The sequence below is a fragment of the Neopelma chrysocephalum genome, unplaced genomic scaffold (assembly GCF_003984885.1).
Source record: "Neopelma chrysocephalum unplaced genomic scaffold, ASM398488v2 Primary Assembly neopelma1_44, whole genome shotgun sequence".
Classification (NCBI taxonomy): domain Eukaryota; kingdom Metazoa; phylum Chordata; class Aves; order Passeriformes; family Pipridae; genus Neopelma; species Neopelma chrysocephalum.
The window spans coordinates 22,360,609-22,387,262 of record NW_020897703.1 but is presented as its reverse complement, the minus strand read 5'-3'; the positions used below and the strand labels follow the sequence as shown (position 1 = coordinate 22,387,262).

At 38.0% G+C, this 26,654-nt stretch overlaps 1 protein-coding gene across 1 annotated transcript in view; it reads right to left on the bottom strand.

The window, feature by feature from the left end:
• PTPN4 (protein tyrosine phosphatase, non-receptor type 4) overlaps positions 1 to 26,654 on the bottom strand; it is a 113,052-nt gene that overhangs the window by 68,474 nt on the left and 17,924 nt on the right. The window contains exon 2 of the mRNA XM_027678930.1: positions 3,410 to 3,564. Coding sequence (XP_027534731.1) covers positions 3,410 to 3,564 — 155 coding nt within the window. The remainder of the gene's footprint in view (positions 1 to 3,409; positions 3,565 to 26,654) is intronic.

Genomic DNA, 26,654 nt, shown 5'->3' with positions numbered 1-26,654 from the left:
GAAAATTTAGACAAACACCTGCAACTACACAGGTTTAATGCCTGGTTACCAACTACTACCACCTTCTCACTGTATTTCTGACGTTCTGGTTTTGTCACTGGCCACATCAACTGCAAACAACATGAGGTATTGCTGTAGTGTCAGTCCAAACAAATTATGACTTCTGATGACAGAGGAATGGGATGATGGGTTTTTTTGTTTTTTTTTCTTTTTTTTGGTCAAAGAAAAAAGTGCAAATAACTAAATAATGCTCAAGATTAAATTACTGAAAATATTAACTTCTAAAATTACAGTGGGGATGGTATGTGATTTTTGGGGGTATTTTTTTCTTGTTTTGTTTGGGTTATTTCACAGGTTTTCAGATTTTACTTCTGCTAGAGCATAAATGCATTAAGTTTGAAGAGCGTTCTGGGATAATAAAGGCTCCAAACTGAAACATTTGCCCATGACCACTAACCTTGCTCACAGAAGAACCCATCCCATCTACCTTGACTTAATTTTCCCTCAAATTCAGTGTGATCTCTGTATCCACATACTGGCTTTCAGGGACTACAAGTAAGTCAGCCTGCACGGAAAATATATAATTTGAGGTATTTAAACAAGTAATTAAAACAAATTAAAGTAATTTGATCTTGAAGAAGCAGTTTTATGGTAATGCAAATCATCCTGATCACATTATTAACTTGTCAACCTCATTTCTTCCAGCCACGTGCTCTATTGAAGCCCGCTTTTCAGGATTGAAGCAGGATTTCTTCATTTAGTAAGCAGAGCATTTTATAGAAAGGATTTCTACTCTTCAAACATATGCACAGGTTAGCTCCAACTGATTCTTCTGCCTGCAACCAATATAACCTTTGTCTGGCTACAGTCCACAGGGATTATTTGGTTTGATTTGTTATGCTCTATACAAGGTAAAGCTTAGCACAAAGCTGCCTATTTTGCAGATCAATGGAAAGGGCTGGTTAAAATGTGAACTTAGAACATGTCACATTAATTATCAAGAGACACTCTCTGTGATCAGTACTTTGCTGCTGGAGAAGAAACAGCACTTGAGTACATTTTCACTAATGCAGCACTGCATACTCCAGATGATTAAGTTTTACAATCATTAGCATACAGAATACCTATAGCAATCATCAGGAGGAAAAAAACACGCTAATTTATTTGATGTTATCTTTGTTCTTCTTATTTTGAAAACAATTCCATAAATATTTATTGCTAAGTACAGTGTCAACCACAATAAAGTAAAACAAAGCTATAAAACCTGAAAACCTGTATACCATGTAGGTTACATTTGCTACAGTTGAATACTTTATTATTCCCTATTTGTGAAAAAACAGATTGAGGCTAAGACATGAGATCAAAATATTCAGCACCAAGGAACTTTTTATTCCCGAGACTCAGTTTTAATAGACAAACTTGCAGACTGATCTGTATAAGCAGTAATGCGTGATCCATGCAACTAAAATATTTAGTACACTAGGGAGGTGGTGAGAACATATTACATAAATTTTTCTTGGGAGAGACAGAATAGACATTAGAGTATTTATACCTGGTGATTCTGCTCTAGAGAGGCACTAGCATTCTCTAAAAACACACAGCTTTTGAACAGCGAGATCAAAAAGAAGCACAATCTCCCATACCTATTGTACAACAATTATTCCTTACGTTACCCAATTCTTATAAACAAACAAAAAACTACAAGACAGATACCGTAATGGAGAACTCATGCACCTAAAAGCAAAGACAAGAACATTTACAATTTCTTATGCGCTTCTAGTGCTTTGTATCAATCTACATTTTCCACATAATGCTTTTTGGGAAGCAGTATAGACTGGGAAACTGTTACCAAGGATGAGAAGAGTTAGAGAAGAGGGAAAAGGGATATAGGAAAAATTATCCCAGAAGAAAAATAGGCCTTGATGTTGACAAAGTCTTTGGGCATCCCTCCCCCAGCTCCATCATTCAAAATTACCCACACTTTACTCCTCAGAAGTCCTGAAAAGTTAAATATTTTCTGAATGAACTACAAAAATGCCTCAAGAGAACATCCTAAACTCTTCTATCCTGATTGAAATATCTAAACCAAATAACCTATCTCTAAACCTTAAGTACTTGACAATGGATCCTTGCAAGTTTTTGCTAGATAACAGATTTCACTTCTCTGATGGGTAGCTATAGGCTGCACAGGCTCTAACCACTGATTATAGAACAGAGAAATGCAATCCCTCTCACCAATCTTCCCTAAAACATTCAAATGTATCAATATCCTTCCTGAACACTGAATATCAGAATTCAATATAATTACTGAACACCAGAACTTTTTCAAATAGTCTGAATTAAACTTATCCCCACAGATTTGACAACTGCTTCAGTTTCTCCTTCATTTCCCATCTGAAGTCCCACAGCCTTGTTTGACACTGAGCTACTCCTTCACTCCACTTGCAGAGGTTTTCTCTTGAAAAATGTTAGTAATCATGCCACCTGTAACTTTCACCATCACATTATTCAACCTTTCTCCATGTAAATCATCAATTCTATACCTTATAAAGTAAAAGCAGAGTTCTACTGCCCCAGGACAACCCTACAGCTTCTTTCCTGTTGAGTTCTGGTTCTTCTCATACAAAGATCCCTTTAAATGCTATAATGTTTTCTTGTGAGGTCCTTGCCTATTTTTCATGGGTTTTTCTCCCCTCAGGAAGTTGAAAGCAAGGGTTGTGCTTGTGGGAACATACACACAAAACCATGAACATTTTCATTTTAACCCCTTATCAAGGATTACAGATTAGAAAATGGGAAGAATAATATATTTTAAATTCCAGGTTCATATATAAAAGTTATTAATTTTTTCCATTAACAGTCCTCAGTATTCAGCAACCAGCTTTGTATTTGTTTTCCTGCCATTCTCACCAGTGTAACAGAAGGTGGTGAGCTTAAGTGAGGGAAATCATAGAACAAGAATATTAACTGAGAAAAGCAAAAAGCAGGGAAGTACTTTAAGATGACAGCTGTGATCAAATATAACCAAACAGATGATTGAACACAGTCAGTTTACCATTATATCTTATTCATGCTCAAAATGCAAAAATCAGAACGCAGCAGAACAAAAGCTTTTCTTTCAACTCAGTGTCAATACTGTCCTCCATTTCCACTAGACAACTTTAATCCATAAAGAGAACTACTAGAAATAAATTATGCTCTGTATATTGGATTTTGAAATGATGATGTTAGAGGGTGCCAGAATGACTAAGTTTACAGTAACACAGCATGCACATGTACAAGCACGTCTGCCTGAACACAACTTGCCCTTCTATCCTGTACCTAACACAGGAAGTCAAACTCTAGCCATACAAATCCAGCAAAGGAAAGCAGGCCTGGGATATTGATTTGCAGTAAGCCAACAACTTACATTAACTCTGAAAGCTTGTACAGTGTTATCCAGGAGAAGAATGTTGCAGACCACCTCCGTATGCTGCCTGTCCCGTGCCAGCTCAGACGCTCGTACATTGTAGGTTCTGCCAGCAGGCAATCGGAAACGTGCGGTCATTACTGTCCACACAGGGTCTGCAGGCAAAACAAACACAAAATTTCAAAAGATCAAAAAAATGCAAATGCAAGAATGTCATACTTCAAAGAAAGGTGAACAAACAGCAAGTCCATTATTTAAAAACTCCATTACAGACAGAAGAATGAATACTAAATTCATCGTAGCCAATAACGAAGCAATGTCTTCCAAGTTACAACACAACCTTATACTAAAATACTCAGTCCTTTACTTTCTGTCCCTTGTCCACACCCTCTCTATTTTAAGGTTGTTTTGTAGTTTTGCTGGGGTTTTTGGGTTTTGGTTGGTTTTTTTTTAAAGATTCAGAACAGCATTTTGAATTCAAAATGCACCGTAATTGTTGGGCATCATGGCTACTAGGTTGCAATGTTAGATGCAATTAAGTAACTAATTTCAGTGCAACATAGCAAAAAGAAATATGCTTACATAAAAAGCTTTATAGAGAAAAAGCACAGAGAAAAGAAAGCAGCAAATCCACAAGACTTTGATGCGTTATTCTGCAAGGCCTGTGCATTCACAGTGTAATCATTAGACACAGAATGCAGAGTCGTAGTAAAAACATTAGCATTATTTCTTCCCCCTTTCTTTATAAATTACAACATGAATAGTTTAAGATTCATCAAACCACTGAATCTTCTGCCTATGTCAATTTGTCAGTTTGAGAGCACAAACAATTCTTATTCTCTAAGTAAAGAACTGTGACCGTCACAAGTCCACACCCTGCACTGACAGTTGATAAATGAAATGTAAGAATGGACTCTCACTTTTTCTGATGATTATCATCCAGCCCCGGACTAGCAAAGTACTCATGTCCCCACCTGAAGCTATTAGCCCTAAGCAATGACACCAGCTACTTTCTCAAGTACCTCACAGGATCAGGGCCTGTGATTCACCTAATTATACACTCGGCAAACTATTTCCACATCCTTTGACAAGGGCACAAGCAAATGAAGTTTCATAACTTAAGCAGAGAACATATTGAGACATAAAATTAAAATACCTTGAAGAGCAGTAAAAGAAAACAGGTATTCTCAATACTGAATATAAAACAATTGATTTTTCCTTATTCTGTATAAAATTATGAAGACTTCAAAAACATTTACATTTAGGGGGGTGGGGTGTATCACGATAAAGAAAACAAAGGAGAATTTAGCAGAGAACAGCAAATATTCCAGCAGTGATTAGAGAGCTTGTATGGATTGTAAGAGGTATCTGTGCTCCAATACACACAAATGAATAGGGGTAAGAAGTGAAAGATCAGTCCCCTCCTAAATGGTTGATAATTTCGATACACAGGCTCTCATGGGAAAGCGATCCAAACTGGGACTTGGCAGTTTAACCATCTTTCCACTGTACAGCCTGAGCAACTGCCCTAAAAATCCCTGAGGTAATTTGCTTTTCTAAATCACATCTTCTGCTCTTTAAGCATGACCACACACCTCAGACATAAAAAAATCTTCTTGATGATAATCCATCCTTGCAAAATGTTTCAGTTTTGACTTAACCAGCATTTTCAGATTAATAAGTACTTGCTTCCCTACCAGACAGCTTTTTTATTTTGGAAACTCAGTCACTCTGGCTTCAGAACTGCAATGCTGTATTCATGCACAATTACAGCAAGTTTATTTTTGTTTTGCTAAACCAACATGACAAACTGAAGGATACAGGCACCAGATAAACCCACCAGTTGCTAAACTCATGGCTTTCTCTTAATGATAAATTAATGAAAAATTGTGTTGCAAACATTAAAACTCTCAAGTTTTAACCCGAACAAAGTATGGGTCTGACAGCTCCTCATGGAGAGGCTGCTTCTGCTATGCCTTCTACAGCTCTCAAAAGTAAAAAGCAGGAGAAAACCTTTAACAGAGAAGAGGAACCGAACCTCTATACCAGTGACCTGAGCCAACAAGGTAACATTTCACAAACAGTATTTTGTCACATTGATACGATCTCAAGGCCAATTGCTCTACAAGTCAGAATAGCATAAAGATTGGCATCTCTATCAGTGCACCTACACAACCAGTAGCCAGGACTTTAGGATGGTATTTGCCTGTGAGCTAAATCAAAGAAGGTTTCAGAAAAGCATGCCATTTGATTAAAAACAGTTTCTCCATACCACAGAAATAACCCTTTGACAGGCATATTTTACAAGGATTTGAAAAAGTAACAAATCAACCAAGAAACAGTAAGGGTTATCTTCAGAGTCCTTTTCCACAAATACAAACACCAGTGCACAAAGTGGGACTGTTTAGCTTCCAAATAAATACTGCAGTCCTCACAAATCCATTTGGTAGGGAGCTAGGTGGGTCTAACTCAGCAATCCACAATTTTGCTGAAGAAAAAAAAAAAAAAGACTTGCTAAAGGCCAAAAATCATCATGCTTTAAAGGAAGAAAAAGGCATGTCTTGCCTTTTGCCCTGTTCTTTCCTCTATATTTGTCTTCTTTGCTGACCAAGACAAGACCAACAGTATTTCTTCCTTCCTCATCGCTACCTTACAATAGACAGAAAACTTCTGGTTTCAAACACAGCAACAAATCCATAAAAGTGAGCAAGGAGAAAATCTGCCCTCAGTGACCCTCTAAATCCTTTAACACCAAGCAACCTTTCACTCTGTTCCTTTGATAGACCAAACCTGCAGATCTATCTGTGCTCCAACACAGATCATCTTCGTTCCCACCAAACAAAAAACAGCGAATAGTCACAGAGAGTGATTTGGGTCTTTCTCAATGCACACAAATGAAATGATCAAATCCAAGGAAGAGGTCACTGTATTATAAGTTTGCTATGGAAACAGGACCACCTATACTGGGTCAGAACAACAGTTCACCAAGCTCCCAGACTGGAAGGGCAACACTTTTTCTGTTCTCTTTAAGGAAGAAAGAAACAAATAGGACACACATTTCTCTCCTGCTGTTTCACAGTCTGGAGTTTAGCATCTTCCTGGTGTGAAGCTTATATTCCCATCATGCTGGACATCAGTCATTCATGAATGCTTCTTCATAGACTTATGAAACCATGTTTTGTACTTTCAGATTAGGCAGTGAAAAACTATATTCCCTGTCTCACATAAAATACATAGTAGCTTGAACCACCATCTCATAGCAGACAAGTTTCTTGCATGAAACTAAGAGACTTTTGCAACTAGGGAACTTAGTTTTACAGCTAAGTACAATGACTGAAATCCTGAAATACTTCTAAAAAATGGAAATATATCAGTCATGAACACAATAGAGAGGAAGGTGACAAAAGAATGACTACTTTTCTGCAAACCACATTCAAAGTTATTCTTTCCACATGTCAGCAAAGAAACTATGGAAGCATGTAGGGAATAAGCTAAAAAGCCTTCACCATCACATGCTCTCTCAAAAATACTCCTCCTTCTAAGATCTGCCAGGGCTATTACATGTAACTGCTTTGTGGCCAATCCTGCACACACAACCTGTATTTAAACCTCTATCAGCACACGTCCATTCTACAAAAAGGATGCAGTTGCTACGTACAGACAGACCCTGCACTTAGTGGACTTACTCCGACACATTTGTTTTACAAAATAATTGGCCCCAAATTGCATCCATATCATCTTTACTACTCCTTTCTTCCAGACATAAACGCACCAAGAACACAGACGGTATAATTTCTCCTGACCATGTATTGCAAATCTTGCTATACATTTTGAAAACTTACTACCAACATAGTAGGATGGCCAGCTATTGCTTATAAGGTTATAAATCATAGCTATCTGATTTCCCAACACATATTGATATTTAAAATGACAAAAACTGATAAAAATTCAGCTACACTGGTTGCATACTTCTGCAACAAAAATACGTTATAGCTGAAGTTAGTATGGAACAAAAAGAGGACTTATCTAAGCTCCAAAGTAAAATCTGCATCCCCAAATGAAGTAACAGTAAAGATAAAAGCTGAGATTCAACCAAAATAAAAGTTTGAGAAGAACTGGTTTAAACAGCAGGCTAACTTCAGCAAGGTACTACCATGTGTGCACATCCATGTCATGGGCAGTGCCACGGCCACTTACTCTACATTATTTTTATACATGCAAGTATGTTATATAAATTGGACTCAGATTAATCTTCACATATGAAGAAGGTTTCTGCTAATAATTTTTCAGTGTCTTCTGCTGAGCATGTGATATTTAGATACATGAATTAACAATCCAAAGTACGTGCTGCTCCAGCAACTGGAGAAGGACAGAACTTGTGCAATGAAGCTCCACTCACCTCTCAGGTCTGTGGAGGGAGTAAGTTGTACATTTCCTGCCTGAGCTCAGGTTTCAAGTGATGAAGCAATTCAAGGGAGTGTTCCCTATCAAAGGGCAGAACATTCCTGCAATACTGGCTTGGTTAGGGCACTGAAAAGCATACAGAAGCTTCAAGTAAATTTTCGGCATCCTTTATTCTTTTATGTAAATGTCTACAGTGAAATGACAATTTGCTTCGGTTTACAATAAACTAACCGATTTTAAGCAGCTTAATAAATAAGCAGTTGGTTAAGCATGTAATTAACAGAAATTTAATTTATCCAGGAGTGCAACTACTTTGCTGACTTGATGCAAACTGTCTTTTAAAGAACTTTTCATTACTGCATAGAAAAGCAACCACCTTAACACACTGCCCTATGCACATGTGCATGACAGGACAAGAGAAATTTAATTTTTCATGGCTCCTCTGAAGCAGATAAGAAGTTAATGCACTGTCAGATTTCCATTTGTTCATAAGCTCGTATTTTAGCAACCCAGAAGGCATATATTTCCACCGTGGCCCACCTGTTCATTTGGGGACAACACAATACATGAATTTGCTACAAGAGGTGGAAAAGTAGGCCAGACTCATAGAAGACCTTACCACATGGTGCAGTTTGAATACATTCAGTAAAATGTAGACCCCAATGTTACTAAAATTACCCAGACAATCTAATTATGAGGAAAAAAATTCTATTAAAAATACAAAGACAATTTTTAAGGTTTAAACAGAGTAATACAACAAACTCTATTTCAAACCAACACTGAGTTACATCTAGAGCCCATCTTCATACACGTTTATTGAAAAAATGTTAGTGAAACTACATTAAATGTTTTAATCCAACTAGTCAGAAAATGCTAAACATTAGTTGACTGTGCACTGTTTGAGGGAATTCCACATCAGTCCAACACAAAAGCTCAAATTTTTTTTTTCTTTCAAAAACCTGTTTTGAAAGCTTTCAGCAATTCTGATGTAGTCCACAGCTTCAGGACATTCCTTAAAAATAAAATCAGAGTAGAAATGCATTTTCATTTAAGTGAATCAACCCATGCACTACAATCCTGAACTCGATCCAACAATTCATACTTCATTCATTTCTTCCTGCTTTCTGCTGACCAAACAATGGAAAGTATCCATCAGTCTTTAAAGCTGATATGTAAACATTGGCTCATTTCACTTTGCAGTCACCAGGTGCAAAGGTTTCAGCAAGACTTCTAGTCAGACAACAGCATCATTATTGATTCTGGGCTCTATCAAAAGTTTCTGTTTAATTTCCAAGTTTATTATCTTTAATATATAAATTAATCAAATTCATTCTGCTTAAGGAAAACAATATACTCCTGAAAAGTTATTATACGGCCACTTATTAAACTTTTCCTAAAACTTCACTGGAAAAGGGATATCACATTTTTGCTGTTGATGAACGGAAACAGTTACTGTGACTGTGCAATGTAACTACAAGCAGGAGTCCTTCAGTGCTACTGCATTCCCAGGCAGTTGTCAAGAGAAACTGGATACAAGGAGACACCGGCTTTGGAAGTCAGGAAGGTAAGGTTTCCAAAATCTCAGCAACTTCTCTTCACTGGTGGGTCACCAGACTGTGCTCTCTTTAGCCCCGGTATCTGCAGAGGGCTGGCAGCTCCAAACTCTCCTGCTCCCTTTGTTCCAGCCTGGCCCTGAGCAGCCTCCAGACTTCCTACGTGAAAATGTTGCACAAGCTCACCTAATTTCCAGCTGCTTCTACACGTTCCTCCAAGACCTCGATTACCGGCAGACACTCTGAGATGCTTGATTAAATTCTTCACAGATGCCAGAAGGATAGAACAGCAAACAAAATTCCTATCTGCAAGTACTCCACTTTTGAAAGCAATAAAGAACAATATACTCATTCGCCCCTCAAAACATCCATCGTCTCACCTGCACTTTAATGAATGAGCTACTCTTACATCCTCCTTTTCTACATCCTCAATCAACCACATGAAGAGCCAAATCTAACACAACAAGTGTTCATTCTTAAAGTATATCCGACAGTTTCTGAAAATGTTGGGCCCTAACTTCAACAGCTGAGAGAAAAGAAGCTCAATTTAGCCTCTCTCCTCCACCATCAGCTTCTCCTATACACATGCCAGTAGCAGAGAATTAATTTAATATTCTAGCTGCTTGGATAAGTTTCTAAGATTGTTAATTCATCTCATTTTATGAACATGGGATTTCATGGGGTTGGCTGTGGATTTCAGTACAGGCTTGATGCCTAAATTAATAAGTACTCTCAGTTAAAAAAATTACTTGAGGACTTCTTTTTAAATTAAGACCTCCTGGGATAATGCTTTTTATCGACTTCTTTGGAAAGGGGTTTCAAATTTGAACAATTGCTGTGTGATATCAAACAAGATTTTCTCTGTTATAATCACATAATTACTAAAAGAGACAAAGGTTAAAGATAAAACACCTTGCTCTGTCACTCCCAGAATCTCATACTTTCTAACATAAGAATAATAATTAATGAGTGTTCCTCTACACAGGACAGTGGTGAATTTGTTAGAGACATCTGGAGGCTGTATAGCAGAACACAGCAAATTAGTGAGATAGTACTGTAGCAAGCTACTATTTCATCTAAAAAATAAACTATTTTGACAATTTGACAATTTCCTCCCTTGCTCCTCCCTGACCCCAAGAATAAGGGCACAGCTAACAGAGAAGCCTATTATAAGTGATACTTCTTTCTAATTAAATGTCAATACTCATTATGCTTGAACTGCATGCACCATGCTCACAAAAAAAGCCTCTCAAATTCAGCTGCTCCCTTTCGCTGCTTTGGGTCAGAAGTAGGACAGTGCAGAAAGACTGGGATCTGCTTTGCTTCACTCCTGTACTCAACATTTCAGGAACCACAAAACAGCAACATGAAATTCATTAGTTTGAGATCACAATACCTACTGGCACAGTTTAGAAGCAATATTAATAAAAAAATAAGAGTCCTTAGAAACCACACCATCAACACTGCCAATTATTTTGAACCTCAGACCTTTATGTCCTCCCTTTCTATGCTCAGTCATGTTTCACGTGGAAAAAGTAATCCCTCCATCTTCACTATCCAGGACTATTGATGAGATAGAACTTGAGAAGATATTAATTTTTTTTTTGGTGAGGAAAAAAAAAGGCAAAAAAAAGACAAATGGACTTATAGATTCCAAACAGCTCAATATGGTTCATTAAGTTTCAAATTTACTCTTAGCAAACACCTGTCCAAACCACATTGCAACTTCAGAGCTTCAGAGAGGCTGAAGAAGTACACCCGATACACTAAAAGTCTGCAGCTAAGAAAGATTTAGAATTAAAGCAGTCAGACCTTCTCCCCCTTCACCCCCCCTTTTCTACTGCAGCAGGGCACCTGTTTCCCTTTTCACTGCTACGGTCTTACAGGTCAGAGTGTGAATGAATGCAAAGACAACAGAAAATCTCCTTCCAGCTTGTTCCTGCCAGCTCCTGGCTCAGTACTCACTGACCTGACAATAACAGTACTCCAAAAGATACAGGACCTTTGCATCACTTCCAAATGATGCAAGAAAAATGTCCAGAGTGCACATGCCTCTAGGCAAAGGCTTCATAGCAAGTATCTCTGGTTATTCACAACAAATACAAACTCATCTGTCCTGCAGGTGACACACTGAAACTACAGACTGGAAACATCATAGGAATTTGTGCTGCTACATTGTTTTTGACCCAGAGACCTTTCACTTCCAGATGCTACTCAGGGGTTAGGGAAGTTTTATGAAAACAACAGTCACACACATTTGAACAAGATGTGTGAAGAAGCTTACAGGAGCTTTCAGAGATTACTTCGAACACAAGTGTAGAAAATTTCTCTTTGATAGCAATCTACCCATACACACCTTAACAAACCAGAAAAACTCTCACACCTATCCCTCTATTAAGCAATGGACTATAACTGATCTTCAGGAGTCACCTGGATCACAGTGTGACCACTTAACAGAATGGTTTAGGAAAACCATGCCATGATGTGAAGAAGCAGCAGGCAGTGAGCAGGTAGCTGAAGCCAGAAATGTCTTTAAGTAACAATATTGGTATCATTTAAGGCCTGTCATACGAAAACAGAAGTTGAAGGCAACCACCAGCTACAGCAGCACCAGCCTGTGAGCCAGCAAGGGCACATAGAAGGAAGAGGCTTCAGCACGACAGGCAGCAAACACACACGTGAACTGATTCGAGTTAGCAGCTGCCCACACTCCTTGAATAAGCAATTTAGGATGGAAATGGCAAAGCTAGCAGGGGAAAAAGTGAAATCTAACTTTACTTTAAAAAAAGCCAACCAATCTGTATGGAAGGGCACATAGCTGAAGCAGTGAGTAAAGCTGCCAGGAAAAAAAATCAGGAAGAGAAGCACCATTTAAACATCACTAAATGGTGACTTTTAACTATTCTCCTATATTTAAAAAATATTGTAAATTAAACTAATATGCAAATGCATTTATAAGACATAAACCCCCTTGTTTCCTAGTGCACAGCTGTCACCTCATGATATTTGGAGTTGTTTATCATGTGTAAAGATTACTAGGAATAAATAGAAAAGTTTTCCAAGCGAGTTTGACCTCCATTATTTTAAACTCAATTCTATCCATAACCTGCCCCTGTTTGAAAATAGTGTTAAAATGGCAATCCATGACCCTCACACAGATGATTACTACATCTAACTCTTCCCATTCCGGGAGCTGGATATCTTATTCTTGCTTTTATGACTCAATGCTATAATAAGAGGTAATAAATGGAGACTATAACGAAATATTACTAAAATATCTTGATAGAAGCATCTCAAAATAAATCTGCAGTACTTTTTTAAATGCGTTCTTAAACTAGGTTAAATAGATTTAAATAGATCTTTCATTAAAAGGAAATTCTGGCTCTGATACAACTCTAAGATCAGGAAGCCTAAATATTTACTTATCAAAAGAAAAAATGCTTGAAATCAGTGCAAGTTCAGACAAACTACAACCAGAAGCACCAGGTGACAACAACAAGTTACTATGTTATATCTTGCTGAAAAAAGGGGGAGAGGGGGCAGGACAGGAAACCACCACCAAAACGCCAAAAATCCAAACTTCTTCCTACAGTTTTTCTCAAAAGTATCAAGGAGTAACTAAATTTGATTCCCCTTTGCTATACAACTTAAAACAAGATTTCTTCACCTATTAAAAAGGGAGTTTACAGTTCTCTACACATCCAGTAGAACCCAAAAGCTCTTTAGTATTAAAAAGGAGTCTGTTAAATTCTCAAGTTTTTAATGACAATGCACAACTGCCTGTAGCTAGAATAACCTTGTACAGTCCTTTCATGATACTAATTATTAACAGCTCTAAACTTGAGCAACAGCCTGACTACACACGCTAAATTGAGGAAATTTAGCAAGTGAGAATTAGGTTTTGATTCCAACTTTTCCATCTACATATAGGAGGGGTGTTTTCTAACACAATTTACGAATTCAAAGAGAGAAAGAAGTTACATGCAAGTAATAACTGCTGGTCTTCAACAGTTGTACACAATCAAGCAGATAAAACAAAGGTAAAACACCAAATGCTGCAAAGTTACCTGTTCTAACTTTGTGTGACTGTAAATAAACCCAAGTCCCACATCCTGTACAGTGAACAAGCCTCAACCACAATTACCTGAACACAACACTGACAGAAAACACACCAATGGAGAAAATCTGTGGGCTAGCTATTAGCCACTTGAGCACCCACAAATCAATACTGCTGCACACAGCAGGACCCTCAAACCCAGAGCAGCCAGCGGAATTGGCAACTGTAATTCCAGCCATGGCATCTGTGTTGTGAAGCCTTTGAAGTCAAAGGCAGTTTGAATTGAAAACAAACTGCAAAATTCAGAAAAAGCTTTTATTCTACTCATAGCCAACTTCAAGTTGAATTTTGGCTGGCACTAGAACTGAGGTATTAGACAGAGGGAGGAAAAGTTGTCTGTGTATATTTTGTTCAGAGTTGCTAAACCTAAGCCAAATTATCTTCAATAGACTTAAACACAGCAGATGCTAATTCCAAGGCTCAGTATAACCAACTGGACATTTTCCATCAAAATTATTTTTTAATCAGAAATGCTATTTCCACAAAATAGAAATTTTCACATGGAAAATTTCATTTTTTCCAAAACCCACCGATTTTCTGCTGGAAACACTAAAATAATGCCTATCTGGCTACCTGCCTGGAAAACGCTTGTCAACTTCGCTTCTTCCTCCAACAGAAAACAAACCAAGAGAAGTCTTCTGGCAGTGCTGCCCAGAGAAGTGACCTCACTTCATCCGTGCCCCTGGCTTTCAGCCACCCTGCCTTGCACTCCTTTCCTGAGCACCCAGGCACTCAGCCTCTCCCCAGCATTTTGGCCATGAGGTGTGAGATCAGAGCAAGTTGCTTCCTTGGTTGGTTTTGCGGTGTGCACTAGAAAGACCCCAAAGCACATGTGGGCACTAGAACAACAGTTCTCCACGTGGAGCAAGATCAGTTTTCCTGGTGGACCTGCCCAGCAGCAAAACAATCATCCTATTTCATATTATCCCAAATTTTAAGGCCTCTTTTTACTTATTTCTTTATTTACTACTACGAGCTTTCACAATTTTACAATTTCAGTGCAGCTTAAGTAAATATTTTTCTGACTTGCCTCTGCCTCCTCTCCAAAATTTTCTTTATAGGAAACAATTTCCATTTTCAAGCCAGCTCAACACTAGAAATTCAAAATTATTTGAGTGAATCTGACAATGCAAATATCACTCATGTTGAAATGAAATCTGATAATCATTCACCGGCAGTAAAATTAAAAAAAAAAAAAAGAAACAAAACCAAACCAAAACCCACAGTTTTGTGGGTTTAGCTTCTTTAGCAAAGTATCTCAGAGAGGTCTACATTCCCCAGATTTATAAATTGTACAAACCTTCCTTATTTTATCCATACTTCTTACACAGTGAAACTCAAAGCCAAACAAAAAGTTTTCCAGAATTGAGGTACATCCTGACCTCAACAATAACACCCTGTCAGGGGTTATTAAATGTCAAGGCCAGACCGCAGGCCCCCTGCACTTATCTTCACACATTCCCAGCTTTGTACATTGCTAAACTACAATCAAATTTGTACATAAATAAGAGGATAAATTATCTTCGTGCGTATCTAAAAATGGTTTTCCTTTTGGGATAAGTTTCCCTCTTCTGAAACTAAACTGACAAACTTACAGAAGCATCAGTAAAAAAATGTATGGGAAGAAAACATAATGCAAGAGGAAAGACAAGATCCAAACTTACATAAAGGTTTATAATTCTTATGAGGGTTCATCAAACTTTACTTTTGAGAAAGCCCTGAAGTTTTATTTTTTTGTTTCTGAATACGACTGTTTTCTTCCTTTCAGTTTTTGTTCTTTATAGAATTACCCAGTAATACTGGGAATTTTCCACAATATTAACATAACAAAAATAGCAGATGCTATTAATGGTGTGAACAGCAACATAACACTGTCAAGGTTAACTATGAATATACTGGGGAGGGGCGTAGGGAGCAGAAATCCCTATATTCCTGCATCCAAAAAGTAAAGGCACAAAGGTGCAGGTATACAACTGGAAAAGGCACAAAACCCAAAACTAGAAATTTTTAATGTACTACAGCACCAAAATGAAGTCACCATGTTACCCAGGTAAAACTAAAATTCACTGACAAATTCTGTATTTATGTACTATTCATCTCATCTATTAAATCTCAACCCTCTAATTAGAAGTTAGATTCCTTTTATTAATGTAATAGCAAATCAATTTCCAGGTACAGGGTATACATTTTTTGTACAAAAAACCCATTAGTTTCCTTGCATTTAATAAAACATCGACCAAGAAAAATTAACAGACCATTTTGCTTGGAGCTGAAAACTTAAAAAATCAGCTGCCATTCAGAACCAGCAAGAAACTTTGAATACTGATGGTTTGAGATTAATTAATTAAATTATTCTATTATTTTACAGAGTTGATTTTTAGTAGGAAAACAACTTCTACCATCTCCTCTAAAGTATTCATGATCAGGAAGACACAGAGGCTCTAATGCTTGTTTATCATATTGGCTCAGTTCAGTATCAAGTTTCACATCTGCTGAAAAAACAGGCACATAACCATGTTACAAGCCAGTTACTCACCTGGCTAAAAAAGCTATAAAGGCAATAAAAGAAACATCACAACTCCAGTGGAATAAAACATTGCCAAGAGCGACAAACGAACCCACACATCCAGAGTTCACGTGTGCAGAAGTTAAAGAGCAAAAGGGTATTAAATGGAGAAAGTACTACAAAATTGTAAAAGGCTATTTATGGGCTTCGTGTCACACTACTATCTATCACACTGCTATTTATGCTTTGTCTCATGTATTTACCACTTTTAAGCAAGAACAAAACCCTGACTGCAGTTTGATCACCTGCATATCGCAGGCTCTTCAGTTTCATTTACCTACTTTGCTGCTCCCAAGAACTTTCATCTGGCCCAATCCCTGGTAGGAAGCCAGCACCTCCTGTCACCAACCAACACGGAAAGCACCCACTGCCCCTGACAATACTTTCACAGTATCAAATTACCTCTTATTCTTCTTTGTAAGAAGTACCCTCTAAAAATATGTTCTCTGTCACTAAAACCATAAGACAGTTCAAATCCCCACCCTGAGCCTCTTCACTGTGCTTCAGCTTAGAGCACACAGTTCTGCCTCAGGCTGGGGACGAGTTTGGTTTTTGATTTTTCCCCTAGCAGAACTATAAATGCCAACTTGGTTGTAGCCACAGCCCAATACAGAAGTTCACACATCATCACAGCAAACCTTCTCCAACTTGTGGTATGAAAGATCAGAACAATTTCCCCCCCACCACCTCCCCCCAGTCTAATTCTAAAATCATGCTGCAAGGGACAGTTATATATCTAATCACTAAACTCTGAGTAAGTATAACACAAACCATCTTTTCCACTACATTGCCTATAACTGGCATCTACTACTTGATAATAAAATAATCCAACCATAATAGTTGTTCTCAAAAGAAGTCTTAACCCAGAGATTAATTTAGCTTTCTATGCCACAGAAGTTCACACCACTTGCATAAAAAAAAATACTGTTAAAAATGAACTTACATTATTTTACTGTTCAACTGAATAAAGTACAGTCTGCGACATCCTAGCCTTGAACAATCTTTGCCCACTACATTAAAACTAAGGACACAGCAGCCTGTTACTCTTTGAGCCAAAGGACTGAAACTGCCGACTTAAAAGCCTATATGCAAACTAATTCACCTTTCAACACACAACAGCTTTACAAAATGCTTAGCAAAAGAACCATTTTGCATTGTTTTTTCCACTGTACTGCAGTTAACAGATACTATTGTAAGAGAACAAAACCAGTTATAGTTCCCAGGCTGTTAGAAACCAGAAGTTTGCAAGGTTGCCTCGTTTTCTCTGCAGTCACTTCTCTCTGCTCTTCCAGGCAAGTGCTCAACTCCCAAGCCCCACCTCTGCTGTGCCAGGGCCATGCAAGGTAGCAGGTCTGAATGACAGATTTGAACCAATTCCTTCAGCGCTCTCAGTTCTCCTTTCATTCTACTGAAAAAGTACTTTAAATAATAATGAATGATTATGTTGAACATCTATCTGTTTCAAATTTGTAACAAGCATTGGAAGCATGTGGTAGTCTATGAAAACCTGACAGCAGAGACCTAACACAAGGCTTAGTGAGCATGTTAGCAGCAAAACTGGCATGCTACAAATGCCAGAAAGGGATTTCATAGTCAAAATAAAAAGGTAATGTACATCTGCAAGAAAAAACAAACATACTATGGTTTCCAAAAGCATGAAAGAGCACACGTTTTAAGTAGCTGATCTGCTAAGACAGCATAAGCAACAGTCAGTGTGAAACTCACCCTGCTCCATAATCATTATTTCCATACAAGGGACAACATTCCGTCTCCAGAGATACCTGACGAGCATCTCAGTAAGACAAAAAGTCAACATATTTTTATAAGAGTAGACCTTTAATATTTGGAGATTCATACAAGCTATTATGTAGACAGCAATATTACACCCTTATCAAAGACAGGGCAGTAACTCCTCAGTCTAAACTAAGCATGGAAACGATGCTGCAGTCCTTAAATCTAGGACATAACTACTTCTGAAGGTGTAACTGTGGCTCATGCCAAACTCAATAGAGGACTTAGTAAGTCAGTAAATTTGCACCCAGCATTTCAGTTCTCAAGGATCTGTGTGTCCCATACTTCCAATGCGCACTGGTAGGGGAGACGTGAATCTCTGACAAATGAACTCTGAAATTCCTCCAAGCCTGTAGAGCCAAAAAACTCCCAAGTCTTTTGACAGAAATTATAAATTTATGTGTCCCTATAGAAAAAAAAGACTTACACAATGAACCCAAGTTTCCCATCTTCTTATCCTTTCGGTAAAGATCAGAATCAATTTTTTTTGCTGTTTTCTCTAAAAGCAGTGGAAGGGAAGCTGCCAGCAAGTAAAATCATCACTTCCTTAAATACCTTTCCTTTAAAGCCATCATTAAACACTTTTTTTCTGCTCAATTGCCAAGCAGTCAACATTCTGGGACAGATTCATTTCCCTTTTCTAAAAGGGAACAGAAGCTACTGTGGAAGAAAAAAAAAAGCCACAACTTCAAAATACAGAGCACAAATGACTATCTGTCCAGTGTCTCCCTCCAATAATGCCACGTGCAGAGACAGCAGAAAGAATGTCTAGACTTCAACCTGGTGTCAGCCATCCCAAAAGTACAGGTAGTCCTTAGAGGGAAGTTCATAGACCAGGTGTGATTAATCTCCACTAGTGTTAACTTGCACAAATGAGAAAGATGAATTCAGTAAGCAAATCTCAAAAATAATGTATGAGGCAAGTTTTACGAAAAATCTAGCTTAGTTTTCCAAAAGCTCTAAGAGCTTATTCAAGACATTTATGTTTTATTTAGAAAATGAAGTTCTAAAATTTCCCACTACAATTCTTGCTTACATTCAGAGTTCATTAAATCACAATTAAAGGCTTAAAGGTATCAGCACAGACTTGCATAGAAATAAACACAAGTTACAATAATGAATATTTGAGTTACTTTTATGAATATCATTATGGACAAAAAAAAGCCTTATCAAGTTGGTAATATAAACAATACTATTTTCTCAATATACGTTCTCATTTTATAAAGACAAATGTGATCTCTCTTGGGAGAATCATTCTTCTATGAATATTTGACATCAAATGCAAGAGTTTTTGTCTTAGCAAGGATATTATGGTTCCTTACAGAAATAACAGATAACAGTGGACAGTGGAGATAGCACACTGTTAAGTTTAGCATAAAACATAAAATTGCTAAGTTTATATGTTCAGACACTTAAATATGGTCCATTTATTAGTCATTAGGCATCATTAAGCAATTTAAATAATATACTAATTAAGCAATCTTAAAATAGCCTGGCTCTTGCTCCTGCTGTTTTCCCTGCAAAGGCAGGTACAAACGTCGGTCAGATTCACAAGCTGATGGCTATGGATTGACAGGTTGATGCAGTTGCCATGCTGAAATTACAAAGATAATTATTCATTACTGAAACCATCAGCTCTGTGTCATTCACTTCCTTCATGTATTCCATGTACCTTCTTTGCTTCTCAAGGCTCTAACAGTCCCCCTTCTAACTGTTCAATTGACTTCACTACTCAAATCCTTCCCCGCATTTTGTCTGTTTCTCTAATTACATTTCAACTTCCCTCTGGCTTACTCCATCCTTGGTTTTACCACTTCATGCCTTACTCCTTTGGGGTGGGTAAAGAAGATGGAACAGAAACAAAAAAATCACAAAAATGTCCCCTAAACTCACAGAAAATCAATCGGGTTCCACCTGGAGGCAAGAAGAAAAACTCAGACAAGAACCATCCCCAAGCCTGCTCCCAAGCTTAAAACAGAGATGCCAGGTACATCCACAGTCAGAGTAACAGCATAGGTGTAAGGTGCCTGGTGTACTCTACTGAGATGCTTTCCACGTGGTTATAAATGGAAGGGATAGATGGCAACATATCATCTACACAGCATTACCAAAAAATATTAAAAGGCTTTTAAATTTCATAGATTTTTAAAATGAGGTAGAGAAAGATTTCTACACCACTAGAAAAATCCATAAAGGACCTGCATAGTCAAGTTACTTCCCCCTAACAGTCTCCCAGATGCATAAATTTGGAGTTAAATCTGTGTTTCAGAACTTTGCCCTGACTCATTTTTGTATCATCTTCACCGACAGAATTAATTCAGCGCCCGTAATGCTTAGGGACAACCTCCTTCAAAAAAAGACATTCAGAGACCCAGTAGGAAAACTGATTAAGTAGAAGTTTATTCTCAACATGCACAAACATGTTGACAGTGACACGATAAAGCTTTCCAGTAACTAAGTTTTCTGAAATGTAAAAAAAGAAGAAAACTTTGTCTCTATCAACCTGGACTTGGATATCTAATGGTTGGACTTAATGATTTAAAGAGGCCTTTTCCAACCTAAATGATTCTACAGCTCTAAGTGCGAAAAGACACTCAGAAAATAAAAGATTACATTAATTTTTTTCTTTAAAGTGAAAATACAGTACCAAGTGCATTGAGAAGGAACAGTCTAACAGTCTAAATGAAGGTGGCATTAAAAGGTGCCGAGCTCTCTGAGTCAGCACACCTGCACTGCTCCTCTTGGGCACCGTTTAAAAACCCCATTCATGTGCCCCTGCAGTCAGGCCCCAACGCTTTCTTACATCCTCTTCTTTAGGAACTCTTTTGTAATTAAACTCAGCTTCCCCAAAGTATTTACATTTTTAACATCCCAGAATTAAAAGGCTAAAGAAGAGGGACATATGGCAGGATATGGAATGTGCACATTAACAAAGAAGCCAACCAACCGGCTTCTTCTATTTTCCAATGTCTATCCAGATGCACTTTTCTCTGCTGGGAGCTCTGCAGCACAGCCCAGTTCCCCTGGAAGCAGCTGCAGGAGCCAGGGGTCAAAGGAACAGGAGTGTTGTTCTGCAGAGAGGGTCTTTCTGCATGGTGGTGCCGTGCTCAGCTGAGGGCACAAAGCTCTTCCCATGGTTCCACAGATGCTCAGAAGAGCTATTTTCCCAAAATGCAGACACTTGTATCACACAAGAAATGGCCACGTTCGCCGATGAGATGCAGTAACTTTCTCTCTAAAGAGCAAGATGTAATTAGAGTATCACAGGTCAGATTCAGTTCTTCTGGAGGACCAGGTCTTTCACTACAAGAAATACTTTAAACAAGGACTTTAGGAAATACAGTATTTTCAAAACTGCACTGGTAAATTGAGTTAGCAACAAGCTTCATCTTAAAAAAGATGTACAAGACAGCCCAGAATAGTAAGGCTCATGAAGATGCAGAGTGCCAAACCAAAACACCAGATACTTAGTTCAGTTTTCCCAGTTATGTCCTTTCTGAAATAATTAGCAGATCTGCAACAAAGATGAATATTACGAAGAGGCAAAAAACTTCAACCCATAAAATGGAAAGGATCCTTTTCCCATATAAAACCTGGGACAGATATAGAAACTATATTCTTTAACAGCATATAAAGGAGATGTGAATACATTACTTTTCCATTATGATTATGCAGAGCACTCCAGCTGACAAAGTCCAGATTGAATTGAATTGATCCTTCTGAATTCCAGCCACCACACTGGCATTAGAAATACTGACTTCAGAACAAGCGTCACTTCAGCAAGTGTCTGTCATTATGGGTTGACAAATACTAACTGCTCATCTAGGTACAACCATGCAGTTGTTGAAATGGGCTGCCAGTAACAGAGTTCAGAACTGTCAGTGCACTAACACTGATGATAACATCCTGGCCTACCATGAAACTGTTGATACCTTCTTTGGAAAGATAATGGCATACAATTTATTCCCTGGATCACAGGAAAGAGATCCTGGTGACCCATGACTGGAAATGTTTCGGTGGCTCCAGGAAGTTGCAAAGAGAGTGGAAACACACAGATTAATGGATCTCTTTACATTCCAGTAAAGGTTGGCCAACTCTTGGCTTTGTCCAGTGCTGGAAAAGGTCCTCTGCTACAAAGTCAGTGTTAGCATGTCCAAAACTGGAGTCTGTGAAAACAGAGAACAAAAGAGATGCAGTTCCAGATGGATCACACAATTACTGAATTGAGGCTTCCAGGAATATTACCCACTACTCATGGGACAGTGGGTAGCCAGTGCTATGCACCATGACACTCCTTCAGTGTTAGTCAATGGTGGGGTGTCTCAGAAGACAAGATGAAGAATATCTGAAGTGTTCTTCACTTCTGACTATTCAGAGGAGAGGAAGGTAACAAGGCCTGTCCTTTCCAGCTCCAGTATAAGAGCTGGTGCCAGGGTGCTCTGGCAACTTCTTAAAAATAATGAGCATGATGTTATGTACATCAGAATGAGAGGCAATGGTAAAGAGTTTATTTCCACCACCACCTTTTGAAAAGTAGCTCCCACACTCCAAGAACCAGCACAGCATGCTTATTTACCAGAAGGTCACCCAAAATTCTCTCAAAGAGAACTTCTCGGCAGTCAAGAGCATGAAGGATCTACAACGCTCATCTGAGAATGTGCCGTTCTCAAACTCCTAAAGCTGGAGCCCAGAGAGCAGAAATCCCTGTTATTTAACACAAATCAGCAAGAAGCTTGTGTCTGCTACTGACAGGCAGGCAGACTGCTAGGAGCTATTCTGATTCTTTATGAAAGATGTAACATGAGCATTATTAAATAACAGACGTGTCCATCTGTCCTCTGGAAGTATATAAAGAGAAACACAAATTAGAATTTCTTCACAGTGTTAGATCATCCGCCTTTCTGTAAGAAAATCTGCTGAAAAAAACAGAGAGAAATGAAGAGGTGCCAACTAGACTGAACAAGTGCTGACAGAGCTCATGAAAGTGCAGAAAAATCTCATCTAGCTCTCAAGAAATCCAAAATAAGTAATTCAAGAGCACACACACCCAAACCTACAGCTTATGGATACTTCGTGGTTGGCTTTGTTTTTTAACAGATATATAGGCTACGCTACACGAACACCTCTGTCACGTGGTGGTCACTATGGCAAAATAACTCAAAATATCTACAACCAACTACTAATATTTTTGCCACTACATGTTCTATTAAGCCATTTTGTAAAGTTACTGTAACATTCCTTTGAAACACAAAATGGAAAGATATTGGTAGCTGAACTAGGAGTAGCCATGCCACCATTACTTGGAAAGTTTTTATATTTCTACAAATCTAATTCTTACATCTCCTGTTTCAGTTCCATAGAGTGATACATTTTTAGTCTCAACCACAAGGGACAAGAAAGGTGTTAAAATTGTAGATGTTTGAACATTTATCTAAAATTCACTTTTATAGTTTGCTTGTTTCCTGTTTTGTTGGCTTCACTAAGAAGTTCCTTTCAGTGTTCTATTGAATATGATTAGAATTTAAGAGCATAAACAGCGTAACTATATCAGAGTCAAGGATGATCAGAGAGCCATTACTTAAATGCCTGTTTTCAGAACACTTACAGATAAAAACACATCATCTATGGAAAGTATATGAAATGTAGGTAAGGCAACAGGGGACAAACAGAAAGCTGACTATTTGTCAGGAACATTTAGGTAAAGAGAACACAACCACTATCTCTGCTGGCAGCAATTCAAGAAAAATATTACCTCAGATATCCAAGAGCAACTCCTGAATGAGGATCATGCCTTCCTTTCAATTTCAGCAGGGAAAAAAGAACAGCATTCAAGGGTTTATGGAAAAGAGCAGGCAGTAGGGTCCATGTTATCAGCAGGTACCAGTAACACAGAACAGATACAGGCTAAAAAGAAATCATACAACTACTGAGAATAGCAGGAAGGCAACAGTAAGAGCTCTCAGCCAGAGCAGTGCTGCCCAGCCTGATGACATGGGCATCAGATCCCCAAGTGCACACATAATAAGGCTGTATGATATTTTGGGACATGGTCTGGAGAAAACCCCACAAAAAGTCATATTTATTTACACCTTATGTGCCATAGAACACTTTGCTTTCCATTTTCAACTTGGGGTTATACTTCAAGAGATTGGAATTTGGTGGTTCACTTCCATTAGGGCAGTGCATCAATTCCTGGTATTAAACTTTGGAAAACAACTTATTTACTGAAAAAAACCATCATCTGTAGCCTGAGTGAGCTCACACTTGTTTCAGTGCATTAAGCTCAGATTCTTGTTTTATTTCATGGTTTGATCCTTGAAAGAACCAAAGATTGATCCTTTTGGTCTAAAAACAAATGGAAATTTGGGAAGTCAGTAATTAGGACAACGATAGCCAGAAAGAAGGCAAGGACAAGACAGTGAACTACAGTCACATGACTGACCAGAAGGTAATTACTATCATTCCTATCTGAAAGGATGTATGTGGCCGAATATCAATGCCAAGCTGCAGTTGTCATCTCAATGGTGCGAAATCACACTGTTAAACAATGTCACTTTTTCTGTTCCTTTTTTCCTTCCAAGTAAATACAGGAATAGAGGGAATATAATTTACATGAACTTTGAAAACCAACAAAAAGATATTCTTACATTAGCTAATACATTCTGAGACTTAAACACATGCAGACACACCATTAGATACAGGTTTGGATCAAGTCTATTTACATGGGAGCATGCAAAGTTGGATTTAGAAGTGACTTCATATTCTTTGAGGGCCTTAACCTATGCTCAGATTTGAAAACTATCATCTTTGCAGGTAACAAATTCAGATGTGTTTTTCACCATTTCAGAATTCGTTTAGTATCTGTAAAATAAATATACCCCACCAAAAAAAAACCAACAGCAAAGTAAAAAACCCCACCAAACACTTTTATGCTACTGTTAATAACTTGACTGCAAAGTAATGAAGTGCATCTCTGCAGACTTAGGAAAAGGATGGGATTATTTAGTGCATTTGTTTACAAAGAGCACCTTGTGATTTCAGGGACATAAAAGACAAATGGTTTATTGTGAAGATATCCAGTCACTGCTGTAAAGACACTATGAAAGCAGGTAAGGTTGCACTACGTCTTTTTTTTTGCCAATGACTCTATCAAAATATCTTAAGTCTTTAAAATTTCACACTAAGCAGGTCTCATACTGTACTGATTTGGAAAACTATTAATTTAAATAATTTTTTGAAACTTATCTGAATCCAACAGCTTATCAGTCTAAACCTCACTGTAACTATTTTATGGGTATTTCCAAATGATGGTACAGGCTTGACTAATGATGCCCACCCAAATGATTTAATAGGAGGTTTTCAACATATCCTGAGGACAACAGGCTCCACCTCCAATGCACACTGAGAAACGGAGGCTTCTGCTGATGTTGTTATTGATCACTTATTATAAGAGATAAACAAGCAGCTTTGGAAAACATGCCAAACAAGAAGGGGGAGAGGGAGAGAGGTTAAGGAAAAAAGCAGCAGAGATCAGGATTTCCAGAAGTAGGATGTGACAACATTACAGACAACTAGACTTTACTCTGATGAACTCTTTTATTTTGACATGACCTGGCAGCAGTACCCAATACAGCATTCCTGATACACTCCTGAGCCTGGCCTCTTGCTTCCAGCCTTGCATCATCCTCTCCCTACTGCTGACACAGCCATTTGTACAGCCATATGGTAAACCTGAGCGGGGAAATAAGAAGTAACACAATTTTGGCAAAATTATTTTTCAGTCAGACCAATTCCCCAATATGATTCACTGTGTAGTGGCACAAGCACTACAGCAGCACAAGGACAGTAGGTGGCCATGAAGAGAGAAGCTGCTTCTTCCATAGTCAAAACAAGTTAAATGGAGTAAAGGTATTAGCATCCAGCCAAGTGAAGATCATTCATTTTGTTAAAAGCCATTTCAACAGAAGAATAAAAGAGTGGAAAATGGTGAAAAGGTGAGGAAAATGTAAAGATAAATTCAAAACTGAAGTTTTAGACGCGTATTTACTGAATTTGGGGCAGAACACAACAAGATAAAAGGGGGTGATGGCCAGAATCATTGTTGGGATGATTTTTTTTTTTAAATGATGAAGCTAAAGCTGGCACTTCATGTGAAGAAAAACATTTAAGAAAGTCAGCAAATTAAAAAAGGATGAAGAATGATGATAAATGGAATGGAGGGAGACGAAGATGCAAAAACAGAGGGGCAATCACTTAAGAAAAGAAACAACAGCATATTCTTCCTTGAAGCACCAGATACCAGAAATTTCATGTACCCTCCACCACTTCCATAGCTATTTCTGGACTATCACAATAAAAGTATGACATTATTAAAAAGCCAAAGCATACATGAAACCTGTTTACTTCTATGTGTCACTGCTGAAATAATGCCATTTTTTTTATGTTTATCCAAATCATCTTATATACACACACACACACACATATATACCTGAAATGGTTGCATCAAGTCCCTACTTATCTGCTACAAACCTTCCTTAAAATTTCCTTCATTATTTAGGTCCCTTTCACCAGAGAATACACAAGGACTTGCACACAATACAGCAAACAATGACAATGAAGAATCGTTGGGAAGAAACAAATGGCATGTGATTTGTTTTGTGGTGTCTGAATCATTAATTTGTATTTTGTTTCAGGAGGTGCCAGGGAAAAGATTAAGACTATAGTGTTAACGCAGACAATTCTGAAAAGGTCAAATTCCCCAAAACACTATCAAAATTCAGTGATAAAACACAGTCAAAGACATAATGTGAAAGA